The 21,480-nt window shown below is 39.5% G+C and overlaps 1 protein-coding gene across 1 annotated transcript; it reads right to left on the reverse strand.

Annotated features, from left to right (window-relative positions):
• Nucleotides 1-1,349: 1,349 nt before the first annotated feature.
• On the reverse strand, nt 1,350-16,234 carry scinlb (scinderin like b). The gene is made up of 17 exons (XM_061043446.1): nt 16,080-16,234; nt 13,830-14,017; nt 12,064-12,218; nt 9,529-9,690; nt 8,426-8,575; nt 7,803-7,892; nt 6,807-6,939; nt 6,623-6,711; nt 6,263-6,478; nt 6,038-6,171; nt 5,793-5,883; nt 4,385-4,555; nt 4,128-4,302; nt 3,824-3,939; nt 3,570-3,647; nt 3,351-3,411; nt 1,350-2,136 (listed from the first exon to the last, which is right to left on the reverse strand). Exons 2-17 carry the CDS (start codon nt 14,008-14,010, stop codon nt 1,976-1,978), a joined length of 2,163 nt encoding a protein of 720 aa, XP_060899429.1. The 5' UTR covers nt 14,011-14,017; nt 16,080-16,234; the 3' UTR covers nt 1,350-1,975.
• Nucleotides 16,235-21,480: the final 5,246 nt, after the last annotated feature.

Here is a 21,480-nt window from a genome sequence, read left to right on the forward strand (position 1 = left end):
CAGGAGATATGAAACTTGTTTTTTTGTCATCTGCAACAATAACAACACACACACACACAAATAACAAATAGCCTATAATAAAATAAAATGCTCTATGAAGTGATAAACGCGGCCTACTAATATACTCTCTTGGAGAAAGTATTTACCCTGCTATAAGCTACCAGAAGGTAAAGCAGCCCACACATTTATGCAACTGGATATTTCAGAATATTGCTTAAAATTAGCCAACTATATATTGTAATTGATGTATCAATGTTTGTATCACTTTAATTATTAAGCTGGTTAAGGTGGAGTTTCATTTTCCAAATATAATAATAAGTATTTATTTATTGGTTACATTTTGAATTAATTATCCTAATTAACCATTGAATTGTACTAAAGAAGTGGGCCTTTAGAGTTGCAGATCATGGAGATAGGCCTACTTTGGTGATGAACAAGTAGCCTATAGCTAAAAATAATTTCTTGATTAGGCCAAAATGAAGCTACTTTTCAACACAGTCGGAACTGGTATTGGGACTTTTTCCAAGTTAAGAGATCTAATGGAGGAAAAATGTCCTTAACTCTTCTTGGATTTTGACAATAACAGTGTTACCACAAGTTCAGTTTAGTAGGCCTATAAGCTGAAACTGTATCAAAATAAATGAACATCCCCACATTTATCAGCAAATTGCCATGTTTCAAGAAACAGTCCCAAGATGTTCCCATTTGAATTTGTTGTGGACTTTAAAGCCCTGTTAGCCACATTGGTTCAAAAGCTGAGGAGCATTCATTATCAGTGGAAAAAAAATCTCGATGTGCAGAAAAAGGCCTAGTTGCTGAGACGTTTTCAGTCATATACTGTACATGATCCTCATCAGGTTGAGTTTTTCTAGTTGTTATGGACCTGCTCAGAAAGCTATCCCTTTCAGAAGTGTTGCAGAGACCACTTACAATAGATCACAGGATGTTCAGCTGATGGGCTTCAACTGAGTTTGTACTTATAAGAAGACAAATTACACAATGCTTAATGTCTGAATACACACAATGACTGCGGGATAGACATTTTCAGACTGTAAATGTGGCTGCTGTTTCTTCTCTAAGAAACCGGTGTGCCGGCACATCCTTAACGACAGCACAGATGCGAGCTGAGCTTTCATGTCTTCTTCCTGCTTTAGACAGATGCTGCGAGCTGCACCGAGATCCCCGTCTCTCCTCCCGGGAGAGGAGAGAGGAACTCGATGAGAGCTGGCTGACAGTTTCTGTAAGTTTGAGTTGAAGTATAAATCCAGGGGTTTCAGAATAAGTACAGATTTAGGACTAATCTCATGAATGTATTCCTTAGTCTTGAAAATGATCACTCAAAATACAGGTTTAAAATACTGGGAGTTTTATTTAAAAGCCATCCATGTGAGCATTTCAGGGTTGACACAACTGACACATGTACAAACCAAAGAATACATTTTAAAATTCACAAGCACAGAAAAGGATAAAAACAATGCAGCATGCAACTTCTACAGTATGTGTACATCATTCGAGTACCATGGGCAAACAATAAGTGCAGTATGGTGTTTTTACTTAAGGTTCATTATGGGTGGGTACAGATAGGAGAGCATGATGATGTTTTCTGAGCACTAGCAGTGAAAGAGAGCAGAGATAAAAAGGATATCTTCAGATATGGCTTCAATTTCTATTTTCTATTTTTGTTTGATGCTTGGATGAATATGTGAAAGGGAGAAACTGATGGATGCAACAGATCAATAAACCACTTCTGACTATTTAAGATACTGTTCAACAGAAAGTCATTTGACTTATGCAATCATGCGTTCCTGAATTTGCAGTCTGTTGCACTGCAATGTATGCAAGGCAAAGAGGCAGCCATTCAACTGGATAACAGTGATTACATTTTGGCACTTAGGGATTGGAGTTAAGATAAAACAAAAGGGCAGTAAGTGCAGGTAAAACCTGGGAGAAAAACAGCCTGAGGAGTCAGGTGTGTTTAGAAGCGGGCACGGATTCTTTCCAGCGGATCTGTCTCCCACATCTTGGTATCCCAGGCCTGGAACCAGCCAGTGAAAGTCGGGGGCTCTGCTCCTTGTTTGATGGTAGTGATGGGCAGTCCTCTGCGACCAGATGGGTCTGAATCCACGTATTCTTTAGCTGCATGACAGGAAGATAGATAAAGGAATTGTTTGTTTTTTTAAAGACAACAACAGGACATGTACAACAAATGTAACACAATTTACTGAGGACAAACGTTTTAGAAATAAAATCTAATTCTGCTTTTTTTTTTGCACACTTGTCTGTCAAGAAGGGAATGACAAATTAAGGGTTAGTTTTTATGAACATGTAAAAACAGTGGCCTTTTAAAAATCCAGCAGAAACAGTTTTAATAAATGTTTCAAACATGTCCTTTCTTTATCCCACGAGGGAGGATCAATTTTACAATCTGTTGTCAAACATGCTACACACGCAGGCTGAACACATGCACAAACAGGATCCTATGGACATGCACTCATGGAGAGATGTCCGAGTGAGGGGGCTGCCCAAAGTGATCGTTCCTAAGCTGGTGGGGCTTCGGTGCCTTGCTCAAGGGCACCTCTCTGAAAGTGCACTGGCATCTCTCAGCTGCCAGACCAAATTCACAGACTTGGTCTGCACTGGAACTTGAACCCAGGGACCCTCTAATCCCCAAACCAAGTCCCTAAAGACTGAGCTAGCTAGAACTGTTCAAACATTAAGCCAATGATTTCACTTTTTTCTTAATTTCTGAAATAACTGTGTTAAAAATTTTTGGCTCTACATGGATTTACCTTTTTAAAGCTTTTAAAACTTGAAGTTGGTTTAGATGTGTCTCTGTCCACATCTGTCAATCATGTGATCCATATTAATGTTTTCCTTTTTATTTAATTCTATGTACCCCTTTTTTCCATTATTTCACTATCCCTTTCTTGACCTTTCATTTCTAAATAAAAACCTGACTTGCAGCACCTGTCATATTTTTTTTACCCCAGTGTTGAAGGCTAAAGCAGTATGAAATGTATCCAAGTGTCCTAAAAGCCTGATTTAAGGGTAGGAGTAATGATTACTCAACATAAACGACAAGTTTGACCGACACACAGAAGCATCCTGAATTGTGGCCGTCGACTGCACAGTACAAAAAAACAAAGGATTTGAATAAACTTGAAATACATAATCTGTGATGATAATGGACTCTGTTTACCATATTGTACCTTTCAGTATTGAAGGCTAGTGGAAGTGCACTAAACACAGTTGATGACTGTAAAGTGCTTTCCGGCAGCAAGTATCTACAGCTGGACAATCTGATCTGAGAGGCACATTTGTTCTTTTCTGTAGGGTTTAATGCAACAAACCTATTTTGGGAGCTCCAGTCCTTTCCTCTGCATTAGCATCGTTTCCAACCCAAAGGAAGATCTACAGGAAAGATGGATACACTTAGTCACTCAACCTGTACAGATCATTTGAAGTGCTTTTAACTGGTTCATTTAAGTCTCTAATTTCCAAGAGGATATTTCACACAATAAATATGTTTTTGCAAGATCTTTTGATGATCATAAGAGAGTTTATCTCACCTGGTCCCAGGTATCCAGGAGCATGACATCATCAGTGGCCAGATCTGACTGAGTGAAGTCTCCTGGTACCTCTTCAACCTGACACAGAAGAAAACTCAGGCTGACCGTGTATAGATTATTTTATATTTCAGTAGCCTATATAAGCATTACTGTGTATGTGGAATAAAGCAGATCATTTGTCCTAGATCTGCACTAAATAAACGTCCTTAATCAAAACAAACCCTACTCTTATCATATCTATCTGTGTGACTTACGCTCAGTCTTCCTGTTTTGTTGGAGCAGCCAAACAGACGTGGAGGGCGGATCATGTTCCGCAGACTCTTGGAGGTCTGATAATCCTTCTTACCTCCAAGAGCGCACCAGAAATCACCTGTGAGGGAAAATAACATCAAGGCAAAGCTATTAAGCCCATGTACTTTGTCCCATGTTTGGTGGTTTCTTTTCATTTGAACAGAAAGTCAATCACATTCACCGCCTAGGTTGTTACAGCTGCTAATGTGTATGAATTTTACATACATTATAATGATATACATTACTTTGTCTTCATAGGTCACTCACCTGGCTCCTTGCCCTCTGACACTTGGCTGGCGCTGCCCCCCAGGAAGCCCGCCACATGTTTGGCAGCCTCCATCTCCTCATCACTGGCACCAACGCCTCGCCACACAAACAAGGCGTTCGGGGTTTTCAGAACAAACACATCGTTGGTGTTCAGACTGGATGCAGTGGCCCCCGCCTACATACAAACATGCAGACCGGTGAGAGATGGAAATCACAAATCTCTATAGTCACAGTGTCCTGTAGGCACATCATCTCACCTCTACAGCGCGGGTGGCGCGGGAGGAGCTCTGCCGGATGTGAAAAAGGCGGGTGCTGCCAGTCTGTGACTGTCCACCTTTACGTGACGTTCCTCCGCTGTGGATGATCATGGGTTTGCCCTGAAACAGACTCATGAGGTGTGGAGGCTCCAGGCCCTGAGTCACTCTCACCTGAGGAGGAAGTCATTAAAACGGTCATTATTGTGGCTCTTGAAACATTTTTTGGGCCTAAACATTCAAGCAATTTCAGTTATAGAGAAAAAAAATATATATATATATCTGTATTTAAATGATGTTTGATTCTGGCAACACCTATGCAGAGGCTCTTGGTTTATACCTATTTCTGTCGACTGAAAATCAATTCCTACTTTAGTACTCCAGATGCGGCGTCCATTCCAACATAACTTTATTGTCAGAATAATTAAAGCATTGAATTTCGACAATTAAAGTCAACTTAAATAAAAAGTCACAACAAAAAATACAACTTGGACATATAAAAGCAGCTATGATGTTCACTGTGATGAGTCAAACACATAACTCAAACAAACTATAACAAATCTGTACCATATAGAATTGAATTGGAAACAATGGATGCCTGAAATTAAAAGCAGCAGGGGCCATGAATGCTACATAGTTTTTATACATACAAAACCTTCTGCAGGGTGTTTTTAGGGAAAACTATCAATGTGAGTTAGGGCATACTTTTTTTTTTTAGTTTTACCAGTTTTCACAATGAGTTACTGACATAAAAAGATCAAGCAGGAAATAAGATCATTTCCCAGCATTTGTTGGCTGACTGAAACCAATGTGTGTTTTTTGTTTTATGAAGTGCTTTGGGTTGAGTGGAGTGGAACCACAATGAACAGTACAGTGACACTGCCCTCTGCTGGTTGTTTGGGGTTTGTTGTTTTCAGGGCAAAAGAGCCTTTTTTTTTTCCACTGTGCTTCTCCGTTATTATTACTTTAAATAAATTTAGGAAAATCAACCTTAATATTTGGGTTTCAACATTGGTGATATCAAGAAATCCCCAGACATGCTTGAGCTACTGGACTAATCATACATTAGAAACTTTAATGACTAATTTTTACAACTTCAGTAAAACTTGAATGAGGAAGAAGGCAAATTTGAAGCTTTTATGTCAAAGTGGCTACCTCTTCATTTCTTCCACAATCCTTGTCTTCTGCTCAGAATATTTGTGGTACGGTATTTGTGTTTATTCATGCCAGCTTCTAGAAAATAAAACTAAAATAACCCCTTTTAATAATGTTTATTATTACTTTAATACTCTTGAGTCCAAGTCAAGGTTGATTTTGATTTTTTCAGGGATTAAAATGACACTGTACTGAATCTGAGCTTGTTTTTATACGTGACATTAAGGCGATCAGTGCGTCAGTGTCGAGCTCTAACCTGAACCGGGGATCCGCCCATTGAGTCATCGAGCTGCACTGTGAGGAAGGCAGAAGCGGCCAGTTCATCCTGCGTGCACTTCAGCCCCTGCCTGACACAGTCACACACAAACAGTCTGTCATTTACAGATCTATAAATCAGCTTAGACTGGGCGTGGTGGGGTAAAGTGTGTACACTGCGCCATCTGGTAATTCACACTGTATTACACAAAGTACACAGTACACATGTTTGTGCAGATCTCTCACCAGGTGTAGATGATGTGCTGCTCCCGGCTCCCGTGTATGTAGCTGTAAAGGATGAGGTAACAGTCTCCACCGTAGAATTGACCGTATTGGGAGGGATCAACAGGCACCCTGTCGCCGTTCTCAACACGCCAGATCTAAAAACCAGACCACATTCTGTTTTCCCCCGCCTTACTGCAACATTTTCTCTATACAGACTTTTTTAAAACCTTCATATTTCCCTCGTACCTGGACTTTGCCCTTTCCATCATCCACCATGCCGTGTTGTGCTGCCATGGCTTTGTTGGAGTGCAGGGTGGAGGCATCAAAGGGAACCTGTTCCACTTTGGCTATGCGACCGATGGTGAAGGCCTTACTGGGACCGGTAGTCTCGTCTTTGTCCCTCCAGTCGCAGAAGAATTGCTTAAACAGAGTGGTCTCAGCTCCTGCAGGAAGCACTTGGATCTGCAAAAAAAGGGATTGTAACCTCTGTTCAATGACGTGCATTCTTGTCATGGAGACTCCAGTAATGAGACTAATTCTGCATAAACAAAAAGCAGCTTTTCTATAATGGTTGAGTTAGAGTGATAATGCATTGGTCAGTTCTACCTGTGTCTTGTTGGAATATCCCTTGTCTTTGATGAACTTCTGACCTGCTGACATGGCTGCTTTGCGCTCTGACATGTTGGCCTTGGGACCTGCATGGAGCCAGAAAAGACTTGAGGTGATGAGACGTTCATAATTCTCTACAAACACATCAAGTTATCTTTGTTGTTGGTGAAGCTGTTGGTACCTTTCCAAACAAAAATGTTCTTGTCCACCCCGTTGTCCAGGATGTAGCACTCCTCCAGAGACAGCATGGCCTGTTTGAAAGGACTGGATGGAGCCACAGCTGACACCTTCATTGATCCGGATGCATCAGAGATCTACGAACAGAAGAGACAGCATCATGAACCAGCTAATGTTGTTAAGGGCGGACAGTTCAGTGAGAACATCCACGTCATTCAAACACCTTAATTTATTACAGGTTTTAAACCATAAGAACAATATTTATCATTGTAGAATGATGTAGTGTCATTTTTATCAAGTGAACTTCAATCAAGGATAACCAATTAGAGGTTTATCTTTTCATGCATACCTCAGAGTTGAACTTCATAGTGAAAAATCCTGTTCAGTGATTTATAAATCAATGTATTATTCAAAAGTTCAAAGTGTTTATCGTTAAGAACCATAAGGACCGGATTCAGCTCGTAATATGCAAACTACTCAATTTTCCCCTTTAGCCTTGTGAAATATCAATTTAAAGTCTGAGTATGAATTTTCCTTTCCACCAATATGTCAAAGTTACATTTACACTTGATGGACATTTGATTAAGCACACTTTTTAGTTATCCTTAAAGAAAAGCTCTGCAATTAGTTTTACTTTTACCAAGGTTCTCATTTTTTCCATTACGTTCACGCTGACAACAAATTAAACATTCTTCTTCATGTTTGTTAACGGTGTAGTAGTGGGTGGTGGTGTTTTACTGGAGTGCATTATATTATATTAAAAGTTGTGTTTTGAATACTCTTTCCCTCTAATTTATGTTCCTGGGGTGGATAATAATGAAGAACATCTCTGCCAATAATATGATCAACTTTCATGACACTGCATATTACCAACACTTAAATCAACACCTCTGTGACAGAGTCAATAAAAACTGAGTCTCATCAATTTGTAAAGGCAGAGTTAATGGCCGAGCTTTTGTTTTTAGAAGCTGTTATTCAGTGTAATTGTTCATTTCATTACCATGTAGAGGGCGCCCTTCTTCTTGTTGGAGGTGTCCACCTTCTCATCGTCCTGGGAACCAGGGGCAATGTTTGGCTTGGGCCCCAGAGCCTGAAGAGCAAAAGGAATGAGTTATAGGGCTCCTTAATTTGTATTAATTATCATCACAAGTACATAAAAATACATTCATTTTGCAGACTTTGCTCTAGAACTTCTATCTGATTCAAAATGGACAGAAAATTGATTAAAAATTGACTGAGTGAATTATGTCATCTAGGACCCTTCCCCCTCCCCTTTCTCTCTCTCTCTTGCTCTCCCTCTTTCTCTCTCTCCCTCTCTCTCTCTCTCTCTCATGAAGCCTCTCTGGAGTTTACACTCCTCTCGTGTTGTAAAGGAAGAGTTTTCAATGCTGATTTGGCACACAGTTGGCACAAGTGCAGGCCATCACAAAGGAACACATTGTGTCCACTCGTTCCCACGCTGACTAACTCAGCCGCCGTGAAATGCATCATAAACTATTATAGTTCTTAGAAGCCGTCACCTTTGTGGTGAAAACTTCAGAACATGGCCGAGATTCAGCAGGAGGGCGGTAAGTTAATGATGTGAAGTCAAGTATGAGAAGATGTGTGTGATTGTGGCGTCACCTGTATGATTGCTTCCGGCTCTTCCCCCTCGTTCACTACATGCAGTTTAGCTCGGCCGTTTCTCTCATTATCCCTGATGTCGATGGTGACCTGAGCAGCCTTTAACTTCTCAAAACGGTTACACTCACTGCCGCACCACTGATACACATCCTGCAGGAGAGGAAAAGACAGAGAACGGATATTAAATAGAAATCCTAAAGATTGAAGTCCACCTTGATTTTGATGACAAATGTGATTACTCGGGTATAACAGAAGAGTGTCTGATGCATCTATTGACAGAGCAGCGCAAAAAACCCAACTATTTAAGAAAGAAAAAATATATATTCGTCCTTTTTAAATCATGAATTATGAGCGACCATGATCAGATATAGAAGTGAAGTAGCAGGAAGTTTGTTTTACATAAATTAAGGCTGTGTTATTGGGAGCCCCTCATGCTTGGGTAGGGAGCTGGAATTCAGCCCTCTAATGGTGGCCTGAACAAGCAACAATGAATATGACTCTATAGAGAGGTAATGATTGGATGTCAAAAAACATTTAAAAGTTTAAGAAAAAAAAAAAAGTTTCAAAATTTAAGACCATATATGCAGAGGAAAAAAAATCTTAATCTTAAAGATTCTTACTTTAAAGCTCCTGTGGGGAGTTTTCAGCTGGTTATGAAACAGACTGAAATGAACACTGCTGCCTTTTTATGACCTACAAACTCATCTATCAAGACCAGAAGCATATATATCAACTTCCTTCTTACAAATTTTTTCTAATGCATGCAAAACCCTGGGGTCAGTCATGAACTGCATGCACACAAAAAACTTTTGTTTACATTCTGACACAAACTCTGGGTCGGTGATACATTTGACTGTTAAATTAAAGAAGGGGAAGATTTTTTTTTTAGATTACTACCACTACATGTTGAGGACAAAATCAGCAAAGAGATAAAAGGTACTGCTCTATCAACAGGGAGGACTGAAATTGACACCTTAGTTCTTCACAGGAGCTTTAAGAAGGACGCTTTAACTCTTTCAATTAACACATTCATAACTGAGCTATGATGGAAGTATCATTATGACAGACATTGGTAATACAGTATCTGATTTAAGCTGGCTGACCTTGCCCAGATCAATAATGAAGCAGTCTCCTTTGTTGAAGCTGGACCAGGACATGTCCACCTCTGTGGCTCTGATGGCCCTGCGACCCTTGATGTGCAGCAGGCGCTTCACGTTCATGTCGTTGGTCACCACGTGCTGGAAACCTGAGGCCACACCCCCTTTCTGTGACCCAAAAAAAAGATCAGTTAAGTGAGGTTCTTTACTGAGAAGACTTTACTAAACTCTCAGCTACATTTGATATGTGCTCATGTGTAAAGTTATAACAAAAAAATGAGCTTTTTCCACACTGTACCTTATACAATCACTATATGTCAGCCAAATATTTAACATGAATGAACCACTGGGAGGTTTGAGGCAGGATGTTTGGGAAAAGAGGATTTTACGACACACAGAGCTCCACATTTGCAGCACAGTGAGGGTGGAATGAGGTTTACACAACACCATAAAACTTCAATGGGCCCAAGGCTGTAAATGTGTCTTCCAGATAATAAACTATACGTGTAGGATCCTACAAAACACAGTAAACAAAGCCAGCAAAGCTGATCGAATGATACCAACATGATGCCTACTTCTGCAAAGGAGGATCATGTCTGTTCTGTTAAACAGTCTGGTACCTTGGGGGAAGGGTTTTCTCGCAATGTGCCGTCCTTGGTGAAGCCAGTAAACAAAATAGTTTTTTTAAAAGACATGCAAATGCAGCACAGAAAATAAGAAACAGATGCACTTTCTGCTGGAGAAACAAGCAATGCAACTGCACTGATAGGTGAAGTTTGAGGGGCTTTTTAAGCTGTTGAAACTTGCTGAGATAAAGCCATGTCGCTTCATATGAATGGACACTAACCAAGAGGGACTTCCTTGTTCTTAGAATTTCTGCTGAGGGTTTAGCATTTACCCACAGAGTCTGCTTAGCATCTGGATGAGCGGCTTTTAATGAGGCTCCAAAATAGAAACCACATTTATGCTGTCTGTGCTTTTCTCAAGACAGAGACACTAAAACTTTCCACTGCAACAATACAAGCTCTGTTTATTCTAATGGAAGGACTGTTTCACCAAAACTATGAAGCGATAATTTGGTTTAGTTTTGCCTGTTTTCTGAAGAACACAGTGTACATTTGAGAGTGTGTGTATGTGAGCTGTGATTCTGCACATGTGTTTCCATGCTCAAAGTTTGCAAAAAGCAGTAAACAGGAATTTGGAATAATTATAGCAAACTAAAGCCAGAAGGGGTTTGGATGGCTTTCATTTAAATGAGAAACAGACGGCTGGTAAAAGAAAAAAGACAGAGTGGTCTGGCTCATGTCTTTTAAAATGTCCCTCACTGAGCAGGCGTGGTTGCCCAGGTTACAGTCAGTCAGTCAGTCAGTCAGTCAGTCAGTCAGACACACCCTGAGAGTGCAGTGCGGGTAATGTTGATCTTCCTCTGAACTTCAGACTCATTACCTTCACTCTTTGGCAAAGTGCACTGACTGCTGACAATCATTAAACACTGGAGATATATTTAGTTTAAAGAAACTTCAGACAGAGTTAGTTGCTCCTTAGTATGTTTTGTGTCACCAGAACTTCCACTGTTAATTCTGTTAAATGTACTTGTTTTATATTCATGAACCTCAGCCTGAAGACACAAGTGTCATTGCCTCTGCTCTTATTCATGGAGTCATTATCTAGAGAAATTTTCCCCAACCCTTTTTTCCTCTAAACCTTTAAAACACAAAAATGTCCTCTTGTGACCGCTGGTTAGCACTTGGTAACCTGGCAGATGTGAGAAACTTAATCAAAACATGCGACTTTCTCTTCTCAAACTGTTTCTTTTTAACATGTAAGGGCCTTACTATGTACACCTGTATAGTAATTTCAACAAAATAAGGCTTAAGCCATGCTAGCAGCAGCTTCATAAGGAAAAACTTAGCTTTAGCTAACATGCTAGCATATTCACAATGAGAATACTAACATCATAGTCCTTGGTGTGTCTGTGTTTAAGTTATAAACTAACTTTGTTTGACAAGTAAACATCCCAATATGAGTGTTACTTAAATACTAGGACATGCAGGAATTTAATTATTAAAGTATTGGACAAAAAAAACTTCACTTGATATAAAGGCGATGAAGACTAGTGAACATAGTGTTGTGTGTTAGCATGCTAACATTTTTTTTATTAATTAGCCATGTATTAACCATAGGACTTTGGAATTTGGTTTACAAAGTGTTGGACAAATCTGCTGTGATGTGATGGAGCTAAATGAAAGTTAAGGGATATTCAGAGGTTTGGCGACTTGATGAAAAATGTCACGTTCATCTAAAAGTTCAGGTATTTCAGTGCTAAACTAAACTTAAGTGGTGGAAGTGGTGGACTGACCCACAGGTATCCACAGATTCATACCACATTATGGCTAGAAAGCACAGATAAAAGATCATTTAAAATAATTACAACATTTTATGCAGCGAACATTTATTTCTGAACCGGATTGGGAACCTGGTATCAACAGTGACAGTGACACCAGCTGTCTGAAGGTCTCTCTGTTGTTCAGTGAAGCTCACCTGGTACTTGATTCCTGATCTGAAGTACCCCACAAAGGTGGTTGATTCACTGTTCTGCACCTCCCTGTACTGCACAGGACCGCCACCCAGGAAGTCATCCAGCTGAGAGGAAAAGATGGCAGCCGCTCCACTCTCATCTTGAGAACACTCGTCCCCTGCATAAAAAGAGACATTTTCAGCCTTTAAAAAAAAAAAGTAAACTCAAACTATTTCACAGCAACACTAGAGTATTATGTTTCTCTCACAATATGATCAGAGAAAACTGCAGCACTTAAGTTTCTTCAGTGACCTGATGGGACCTGTGAGTAATGACTGGAGAGTTTGAATCACTTAAACCACATCTGCAGCAGAGGAGCTTTGTATCCTGTTATTACCATCAGATGGCACACAACACGGATAAAACTATTCCATTGCTGTGCATGACTAACATCGATCCCAGACACAGGGATCTATGACATCCTCCTGTTGTTTCTGCTGCAACATCTCAAAGACGATTTCAGTGGATGTTTCAACAAAAAGGATTGGTTTGTGTGCTGCCTGTAGAAAAATAGTGGCAGGAAAAACTACAAACATGCCATTGCCTGTGTCTGTTGCCTGCGGGGGTTTTCCAGATGTGAGTCATGCGGTGGTTCCGTTAAGGTCTCTGTTATGGTTATGTCACTAAAGCTTTACAGCTGGGAACAACATTCAAGTTTAAAACAGTGACTCGTGTTTGCTCTGTATTGCCATGAAGTGAGTCAGACAGCCCAAGGAGGGAGCTGGGAGGAGGAGAGGAATTTCACAACCTGGTGTGACTTTACGTGGAAAATAATTCAACGTCTCATGCTGCAGATGATGTTCATGCACTCAGCTATCACAGCTATAGAGCAAGTTAATGACATGAGGAAGCTGCACTGTCTCTGCTAGTCGTGAAATAGCTAAAGACCTTTTTGGTGTAAGTTTCAGTACCATTTTCACAAGAAATATTTAGACTCTGGTTCTAAATAACTTCAATAAGGAACTGATCCCCATTTGTTATTTTATCTATTTTTTATACAGAAGCATATTTCTGCCAACCCAATATGGTAAGATAAAGAAAATGGATTGGTATCATAAAATGTGAAGGGTTAATCATTGAAAGATTTTTCCGGGTGATGTCAAGATATTTTCAAGTTTTTGTGATACGGGTTATTTTTTCAATCGTGAAAGAAACTACACTTTTGTTCTTTTGACATGAAGTGTCAAAAAGTCTATGAAGCGCTCTCACAACATGTTGGTTTTGTTCTGTCACATGTTCTGTACCATCTGAGGCCAAACTGCACTACTTTTCATTCAATAAATCTGATTGGTTGGAAATATATCTGAATTGGGGTCACTATTTTGACGAAGGAGTTGGTGGGGGGTCCTTAAGATAGACCAGTTGAGAACCACTGATCTAGTACACTTTTGGAATTTACACAAGGGGGTCACTTTAAAAATCTCATACACCCACTCAGGCAAACAAAAAAGAGATGGCACCATGACAAAAGTATCTCTCAAGAGAAATATAATAATACATTACAAAATTGCAGGGGGAAAAAAATCAGTGCTAGCATAAGGGGAATTGCTGCAATACATTTGTTCCATCCCAGAGTGATTTCTAAAAAATGCTCTGCTAAGACTCTTCCAGTATAGAGAACAGAATGATACTTAACAAGAGGATTTTGATAAGCTGCATGTTTAAAAAAAACAATCATACTGTCCTAATAGATTCATAGAGATGTGCTAAGTTTGTGTGGATGTCTTACCCAGCCACATGTGTATGTTGTATGAAGGAGCTGCGGTGGTGGCGAGCAGCAGGTAGGCGTCCCCGGTGTAGAAGCTGCCGTGCAGGGTTTTAGGAACCGGCTTCAGGTCCATGTTCTCGATACGCCACACCTGCAGGCCGGGCTGCTTCCCTGCAGTCGCAAACTCCCGATGAGAAACCATGATGGCTCTAGGATGAGATGAAAGGAAAGGAGAATGAGAATAGATGTGAAGACCAAGGAGGTCAGAGGAAAAAGAGTTTTGATATTTTCGATTTGTAAACTTTGCTACAAAATCGTAACCAAACTTTAGGACAGGCGCGACGAGCAAGAAACAAACACATAATAATGTACATCATCTTGTGTTTCCTGAATAGGATGTTTTTGTAGAGTTGTGGGTAACAGCTGAGAGACACAAACCCACAGTGGTTATAAATACATGTCTTATCATGACAGAAGGCTGTACTTACCGTACATGGGCATTCAGTGTAAAGATCAAACCAGACAAACTAGTTCTTTAAGCTGTAATTAAAAGTGCCATGTGCAGTATTGCTGCTGCTCACACATCAGTAAATTGTTAAGATGCATTCATCATTGTGGTTTCTAAAGTTTCTTTATGGCATTTTCTCTATGTCATAAGAAACAAAAACAATCCCCCTGGAGGGTTAGATGCTCTGTTTATGGTCATGCCAATGTCCAGTTAAACCTGTTTGCTATGTAAAAATGCCTCCAAAAATAGAGCTATTCTTAAAAAAAGCTCTGAGAAATATGGTTTCCATGTTCAGTACAAACTGCCACGTGAAGTTTTCAGAGATAAAAAGCATCTCATAAGATCTTCATTTTCTGGAAATAAAACTCATAAGCTCCATAGCATTGTCGGATGTGAAGAATGTATTTTTCTGACGAGAGATTGATGCACTTTGGACCTCTATCAGTAGATATTTAATCAGCTCTAACAATAAGCCTTCACAGGAGAGATAACCACTGAACACACCTGACATTGTAACACACATATTTAATGATTTTATAACTGATAAGAAGATTAAACAAAACGTATCATCCCTGTGTTATTACTGCACCAGTTTTACAGTAGAGTGCTTCAACAAACCGTTTATAAAAATGTTGAGATTCTTTTTAAAAGCTGGAACCATAATGAAAGTTAAGAGATTGTGCAGATTTTCCAGATTAAACAAGATTACAAAACAGATTACAAATCCCTGTAGCAGCAGGATTATTGCTGCATCGAGGTTGGCGTCGACTGATGACACAGGATGTGCAACGTGAACTTCCTCCCTCCTGAAATAGTTTACAGTGATGGCCCTGTAACTAAAGCCTTCATTCTATATTTATTAAAGATTAAAAAACGTGATTTAATCAACAAACTACCTGCCATTCACACCAACTACAATAACACAAACAAACAGACAAACATACATGATCACCTGCAGGACTCATTTGTTTGTTCAGCTGTGAGTAAGTAGTATCAGGTTTCAGCCTGCAGAGAGAAAACCCTGCAGAGCACTTACTGTAACAGACTGATCAATAAATGCTGCTTCATGGACAAAATGTTCAAATCACTTAAAGTTATGCTGGATTCCTGTCTGGAGCTTAATGCACTGTTTATAAAAGGGTGTGACACCATATCAATCTATGACGCTGCAGATCTGTGTGCTTTAATGAGAGACCCAACCTCAGATTTTCTTCTGCTGACGGATGATAGGCTACATTATGTTTCATCTAATATGTGCATTTGTAAAATAATATACTTGCAATAAACTCAAAATCCTTGATGCATTCACGTCGCTGTCATTTGAGATAATATTAAGCCTACTCCTTACACAACTTCTTTTCTCTTTTTTCTTTTAGCCTATTACATCACAACCAAACTACAACTTCCTGCAGCCTCCTCTATCGCAGGTTTTAACTAGTAAAAAAAAATAAAAGCAGATGATAACAGAGATTTTCGCCCAGAATAAGCACAGACTTATTCTATGTTTTCACTTTTTATGACACCGGATCTCTGTTTTCGGCGCTTTCACCGGCTATGAGTCAAAGAGGAGAAATGACGGAGATTTTTCCACAACTGGAAATCCTCCGTTAACAAACTTAGCAGTCCTGAATGAACTGCTGAATGAATTTGCGACTACATTTTCCTCATGTGATAATCTGCGTGATCCAATTTAAAAAGGGCGTATCATAAACGTGTTTGAAGGTCCAGAAAGTGACCAAACGAGAGAAGAAACGTAAACTCACAGATTGAAGGATGAGTCACACAGGAGAGAGGAGCAGGAGCGATGAAGGAGGCTGAAGATGAGGGAGTGAGCTGTGTATAGAGGAGATTTATGTTTTAATGTGAAATAGGCAACAGCAGGAGGAGGAGGAGGAGGAGGAGGAGGAGTTTGGAAGAAGAGAATGGAGGCTGGTCTGTCTGAGGGCAAGAGAGAGATCTGATTGGAGCAGCAAAGACGAAGATGCTTCTGTAAGGGTCTTACAGAGGATTTCCTCAAAAATGCATCTTCAATGTGTTGAGCTAATTCAGGAATGAGCTATAATTTTCGTCTTTTGATTTCTGTTGTGCGTGAACTTGACGCTGTGCTTCTTGCTTTTGTAGTGTGCAGGTGTCAAAGTGCTCAGATAGGCAGGTACAAAGTTCATCAAGTCAGAGGAACCTCCTGAAGCAGCACTTGTACCAACAGTGTGTGTGTGTGTGTGTGTGTGTGTGTGTTTGTCTTAGCTCAATGAAAATTGTGTGACTCCAAAAATACCAGCAAGGGAAATGTGCCTCCCTTTGGTTTCCTGTAATGTACTGTGTCCTTCATGACATAACAGACCGTGGCACAGCTGCACGGAAAACTTTACGTTTTTAAGGAATTTCTTAAAACACATGCAGATTCAAACTTCAACGCTGCACAGAAGACACCACAAACATCAGCTGAGGATGCTAAATAAGACTGCCTTGTTTTACACACACAACAAACAGGGTACAACTCTGCCCTTTGTTAGCACTCTGTACAGAACTTGCTGTGCAGCAAATCTCACTTCAAACCTGCAGGCATGCTCACACAGGTCAATCCTCTACTACCGTACTCTCACTGTCTTGTCTCTTTCTGCGGGCAGTGTGTTTGTTTTTCCCTCAGGCCTGATCAGACATGATGAGACCCATGGTTGTACAAACATAAACGTTAAGCACACATGGAGGACAGTGTGTAGCCCATATCCTGCAGAAAGTAAAACCAAACACGGACAGGAGCACCGGCATCAGGACCCTGTTCAACGCCTGCCCGTGAATCTCGACTGTCTTTTGGGCAATATTTCAATTGAAATGGGTTTGTTAATTCACAGATGTTTCACAAATACAAGTTGCACTTCTTTCGCAATATACAGCTTCTCCCGTCTGCTATCATCTGATGGACATAGCAGGCCACATGATGATGCATCACAAAGAATATAAAAACAGCTGTTGCAGATGATTCTTCTTTTTCACATTTAAAACAAGAAGTGAGTTGGGGAAATAAACTGTTTACGATATGTTACATCACCACATTTGTTAGGGAAACACTGGCTAAAAACCTCAGTAAAGTTAGCATTGCTCTTTATGGAGGATACACTGGAGCAACTTACAGACGTCATCGTGAAATTCAACCTGTTTGTGGTTCATTATGACTGCTTGTGATTTCAACTATAAACACGTGAGATCTGCCAATCCACATTTGTCGTATGTAACCAAACATTTCAATTAGATTTGACTGAAATATTCTTAAAAAGAGGATCTGTACTGTTGTCTTTGTTTCACCATCCATCCATTTCTGCGACTAACTTCCCATTTTATAAAACATATACGTATCATTTTGTTTCAAAAGTATCAGTAACAGCATCCATCTGAAATCGACTGATAACAGTGGAGCCAGACCAAGGCTCAGGCTTATCTTCAAACAGGATGTCACAGTGGGCCGAATGGCTGTCTGCAGCCTCATTGTGCCACACGCTGAAAGCTGACTGATGCACATCCTCAGTGACAATACGACCAACACAAAATGGCTTAGACGCCTATAACCAGAGGCTTACACCATGTGGCGTTCACTGGGGCAAATGAAGCAGAAAAAGTCCCTTTTTTCCCAAAGAACTATCAGGATGTCAAGTTTAACTTTACCAAATAACAAGTCATGTGTTGTTTTTAAGTGCTTAATGCTCGGTCAATCTTTTTGTATGTTAAAAACACACTTTAAGCAATAACTTGGCAAAAAGGCAAAATAATACCTCCAAGTATAAATCTGGTCCCTCATTCATGTTTTTATCCTTTAAAGTAGTAAAAATGTATTCCAGAAAAACAAACATGTTTTAGTTATATACAAGCTGGTCATGATTAACATATACAACACTTTCTTTTATCATCCACTTAAATCCCTAGCTAGCATTAAGTTGAAACCTCGAGAGTTTTCTTCACAGCTAACGTAATGTAAGAAGTGGGTACTGCTAAACAACATCACTGTAAGCTAGTAAGTAGCATACGATAAAATGTCTGTTTTACATGTTAATATACTAAATTAAGTTCCTAGCTAGCATAATGTTAGTAAATTAGGATTTTATTCACAGCTAATGTCACATAAGCTAGGAAGTGGGACTAGATATTATCACTGTTAGCTAGAATGTGTCATATAGTTAAAAAGCCATTTTTTAATAAATTAATTAATTTGAACTTTCCTCACAGCTGACACTTTTCATTAGGTTTGAAGTGGTTGAATGGTAATGTTAGCTGATGTCTAAGTGGCGTTAGCGTGATAATCAAGTTTGTTGTGTGGCTTGAAATATGGCCAGTTTTCACTCAAAATGTTCACATTTTGTAGTTGCTCATTAATCAAATCTAATTATTGTCAGATTCCCTAAATTTAAATTTGAAACACAGCACATGACATTATGATTAAAGCCAGAGGCGCTGCTTGTCAACAGGACAGGTAGGCAACTGCTTGGGGCCCCAGGCCTGTAGAGGGGCCCCTGACGGCTGACAAACTTTCAATCCAAAGCAGTGGCCCAAAAATGTGCAGCTCTTGCAATGACAGTAAAAAAAACGCCCTAGTGGGCCCCATCTGACAGCACTTACTCCCTTTGCCCTGCTGAACGTTGCAGCATTATTGCTGTTAAAACCAAAGTTTGTCGACAAAGAAAAATGAAGAGGAATATGTATATACAAATATAATATATATGAGAGACAACAGAAGCAGAGAAAAAGAGGATGAGGAGTAATGGTCGGGACACTGGCAGACACGATGGTGATGAACACGGGTTGGAGGACCCCCAATTAATTTTTTCCTGGGGCCCTAACAGACTCTAAAAACGTCAATGATCATAGCATTTGACCCAATCTGACCATCACTGCAGAGAAACATGGCAGCTGTGTGATTAAGATAAATGTGGCTCCAGCAGCTTTTCCATCCTCACTTTTATTTACTGCTTGTTGTAGAATCAATCAGTTGACCTTTATTTATACTCAAGATCATTAATGTGCAACCCTTATTTACAATGATATCGAGTAAATTACAGACTCAAACTAAAAGAGCCAACAAGGCAATAAAACCAGAAGAAAGATTTCTATATGCAAGTAAAAGACATCAAGCTGAGGTTATATACTGAACATGAAAGTTAAATGAAAAAATAAACAAAACAAGAGAAACCTTCGACAGTAAAGATTTAAATACTTTTTAGGACTGACAATAAACACACTTGACTCCGAACAGGAATTATGGGGGTTGACCTACCAATGACCACAAGGGAAGAAAGCAAGCGTCTCTCTCTGTCCTCGGGTCATCATAAAACTGGTCACTAGGATACCCACTCCCACCCTTTCAGTGTAAAGGTTTAGTTTAATGAGGGAAAGGTCAGAATCTGCTGGTGGTGATTGTGTAGTGGTGTGTGGGAGGAGATAGTCATGAGTATGACCCTTCATCAGTGTCAGCCATTAGGGTCGTCTTTTATCAAGCTGAGTCAGAGTTCACGGCCCGTCCTGATTAAACAACACGACACTAAAAATAAAGTCAGTGAAAACTAAAGAATGAGAAATTTGATGACGAATGGAAACTTATTTAAACTTCGAAAAAGAAAACAGAAGCCAATTTCGTTTTTTTTGTTTTCCTATTGACCCCATTATACGTTTTTCTTATTCATTTATTTATTTGGAACATTTGATTTTCATAGTTTTCATTTTAAATTCTGTTTTTCTATCTTGATTGTTTTTAATGGAATTTCTTTGTCCCACCTTGAATTTATTCTGCAATATTCCTATGAACATGAAGTTGTTGAGCATATCGATTTCATTGGAGTACTAAATGTCACAGTGGTGATAGAATTAGACGCTTAATTTAAATATCAACCTGAAAAAGGGAGTTGGTCACAGAGAATATATTCTGCTTTCTCAATTATAAATGTGATTCAACATAAGAGTCCTTGAAGAATAATATTAACAAAAACAAGAGGTATTGTCATGATTTGGTCTTATTTAGTTTTGTATTTCAGCGTTTAGGTTTCCATGTTTTAATTTCTCCTGTCCATCCTAGTGTTGCATGTTTCCCTTGTGTGTTTTTGTCCTAATGTTTCATAGTTTAGTCTTTAGTGTTTCCTGTTTTATTTTGTAGTTTCTTATCCTTGTGTTTCTTTGTTCTAGTGGTTACGTTACATTGTTTAGTTCTCTGTGTATCTTAGCGTTTCTTGATTTATGTTGTTGATTCTACTCCGTTGCACTGACTCAACATCCTGACATTACAACGAGCAAACAAGGATGCTGTGACTTTCATCGAACCATTATTACTTTATTGTTCAGCACAAACACTACTAAACACTGCCTGGCAGCATGATGCCAGCTGTGGTTACCTCGTGTGCCAGGCAGCTCGCTACCAAGTGTGTGTGCACCAGTGTGGTTTACATCTTCTTATCACCCACACGAGCTCTTGTTTGTTGCACTGCAAACACCTTTGTGCCTTAAAGTGCTTCTTTGTGCAGACAATGCAGGAAAGTTCTACATTCAAACTCCCCGTGATCTGGAAGGTCTAATCTCTAATCTATTCCATAACTAACGAGTAAACAGACAGTATGGTACATGGGGATCAATGTGGAGGATGAGATGTTGGAGTTTATATAATGGAATTGTGTTCTCAAAAAAAGAGCCACATCAGTTGTTTTTGCACACTTTTACTACTTGTGCCCTCTGTCCATGCTATGTCATTTTTAAGTTACTAATCATTTGTGCATCACTTTATTTACTGTAGAGCTGTAAAAAAAAAAAAAACAATTCAAAGAAGAGAGAATCTTCTATTGTTAAAATACTTTCTAAAGAGAAGGCCTAGTCGGGGACAATGGGTTTTAACACTGCAGTCATGTGTTTGAAACCTCATCAGCTGCTTCCACACAAAAATAAGAATCTGTTCATTTTGAGCAAAAATTCATCCAGAGACAGATTGTACTGAGGAAGTTTGATGGAGGAACTATAGCAAAGTGACATGGCACGCAATACACCACCGAGTAAACCACATCCTTTAAAGTAAGAAGCTTCTAGTCATACACAAACTAAGCAAGAGAGGGATTAAACAAGACAGAAATGGTCCTACAACTGGTGAAGTTATCCGTAAACTCAAGAGAGTATACATTTTAAACATCTGACCCCTGT

Source organism: Labrus mixtus, chromosome 8 (assembly GCF_963584025.1).
Source record: "Labrus mixtus chromosome 8, fLabMix1.1, whole genome shotgun sequence".
Classification (NCBI taxonomy): domain Eukaryota; kingdom Metazoa; phylum Chordata; class Actinopteri; order Labriformes; family Labridae; genus Labrus; species Labrus mixtus.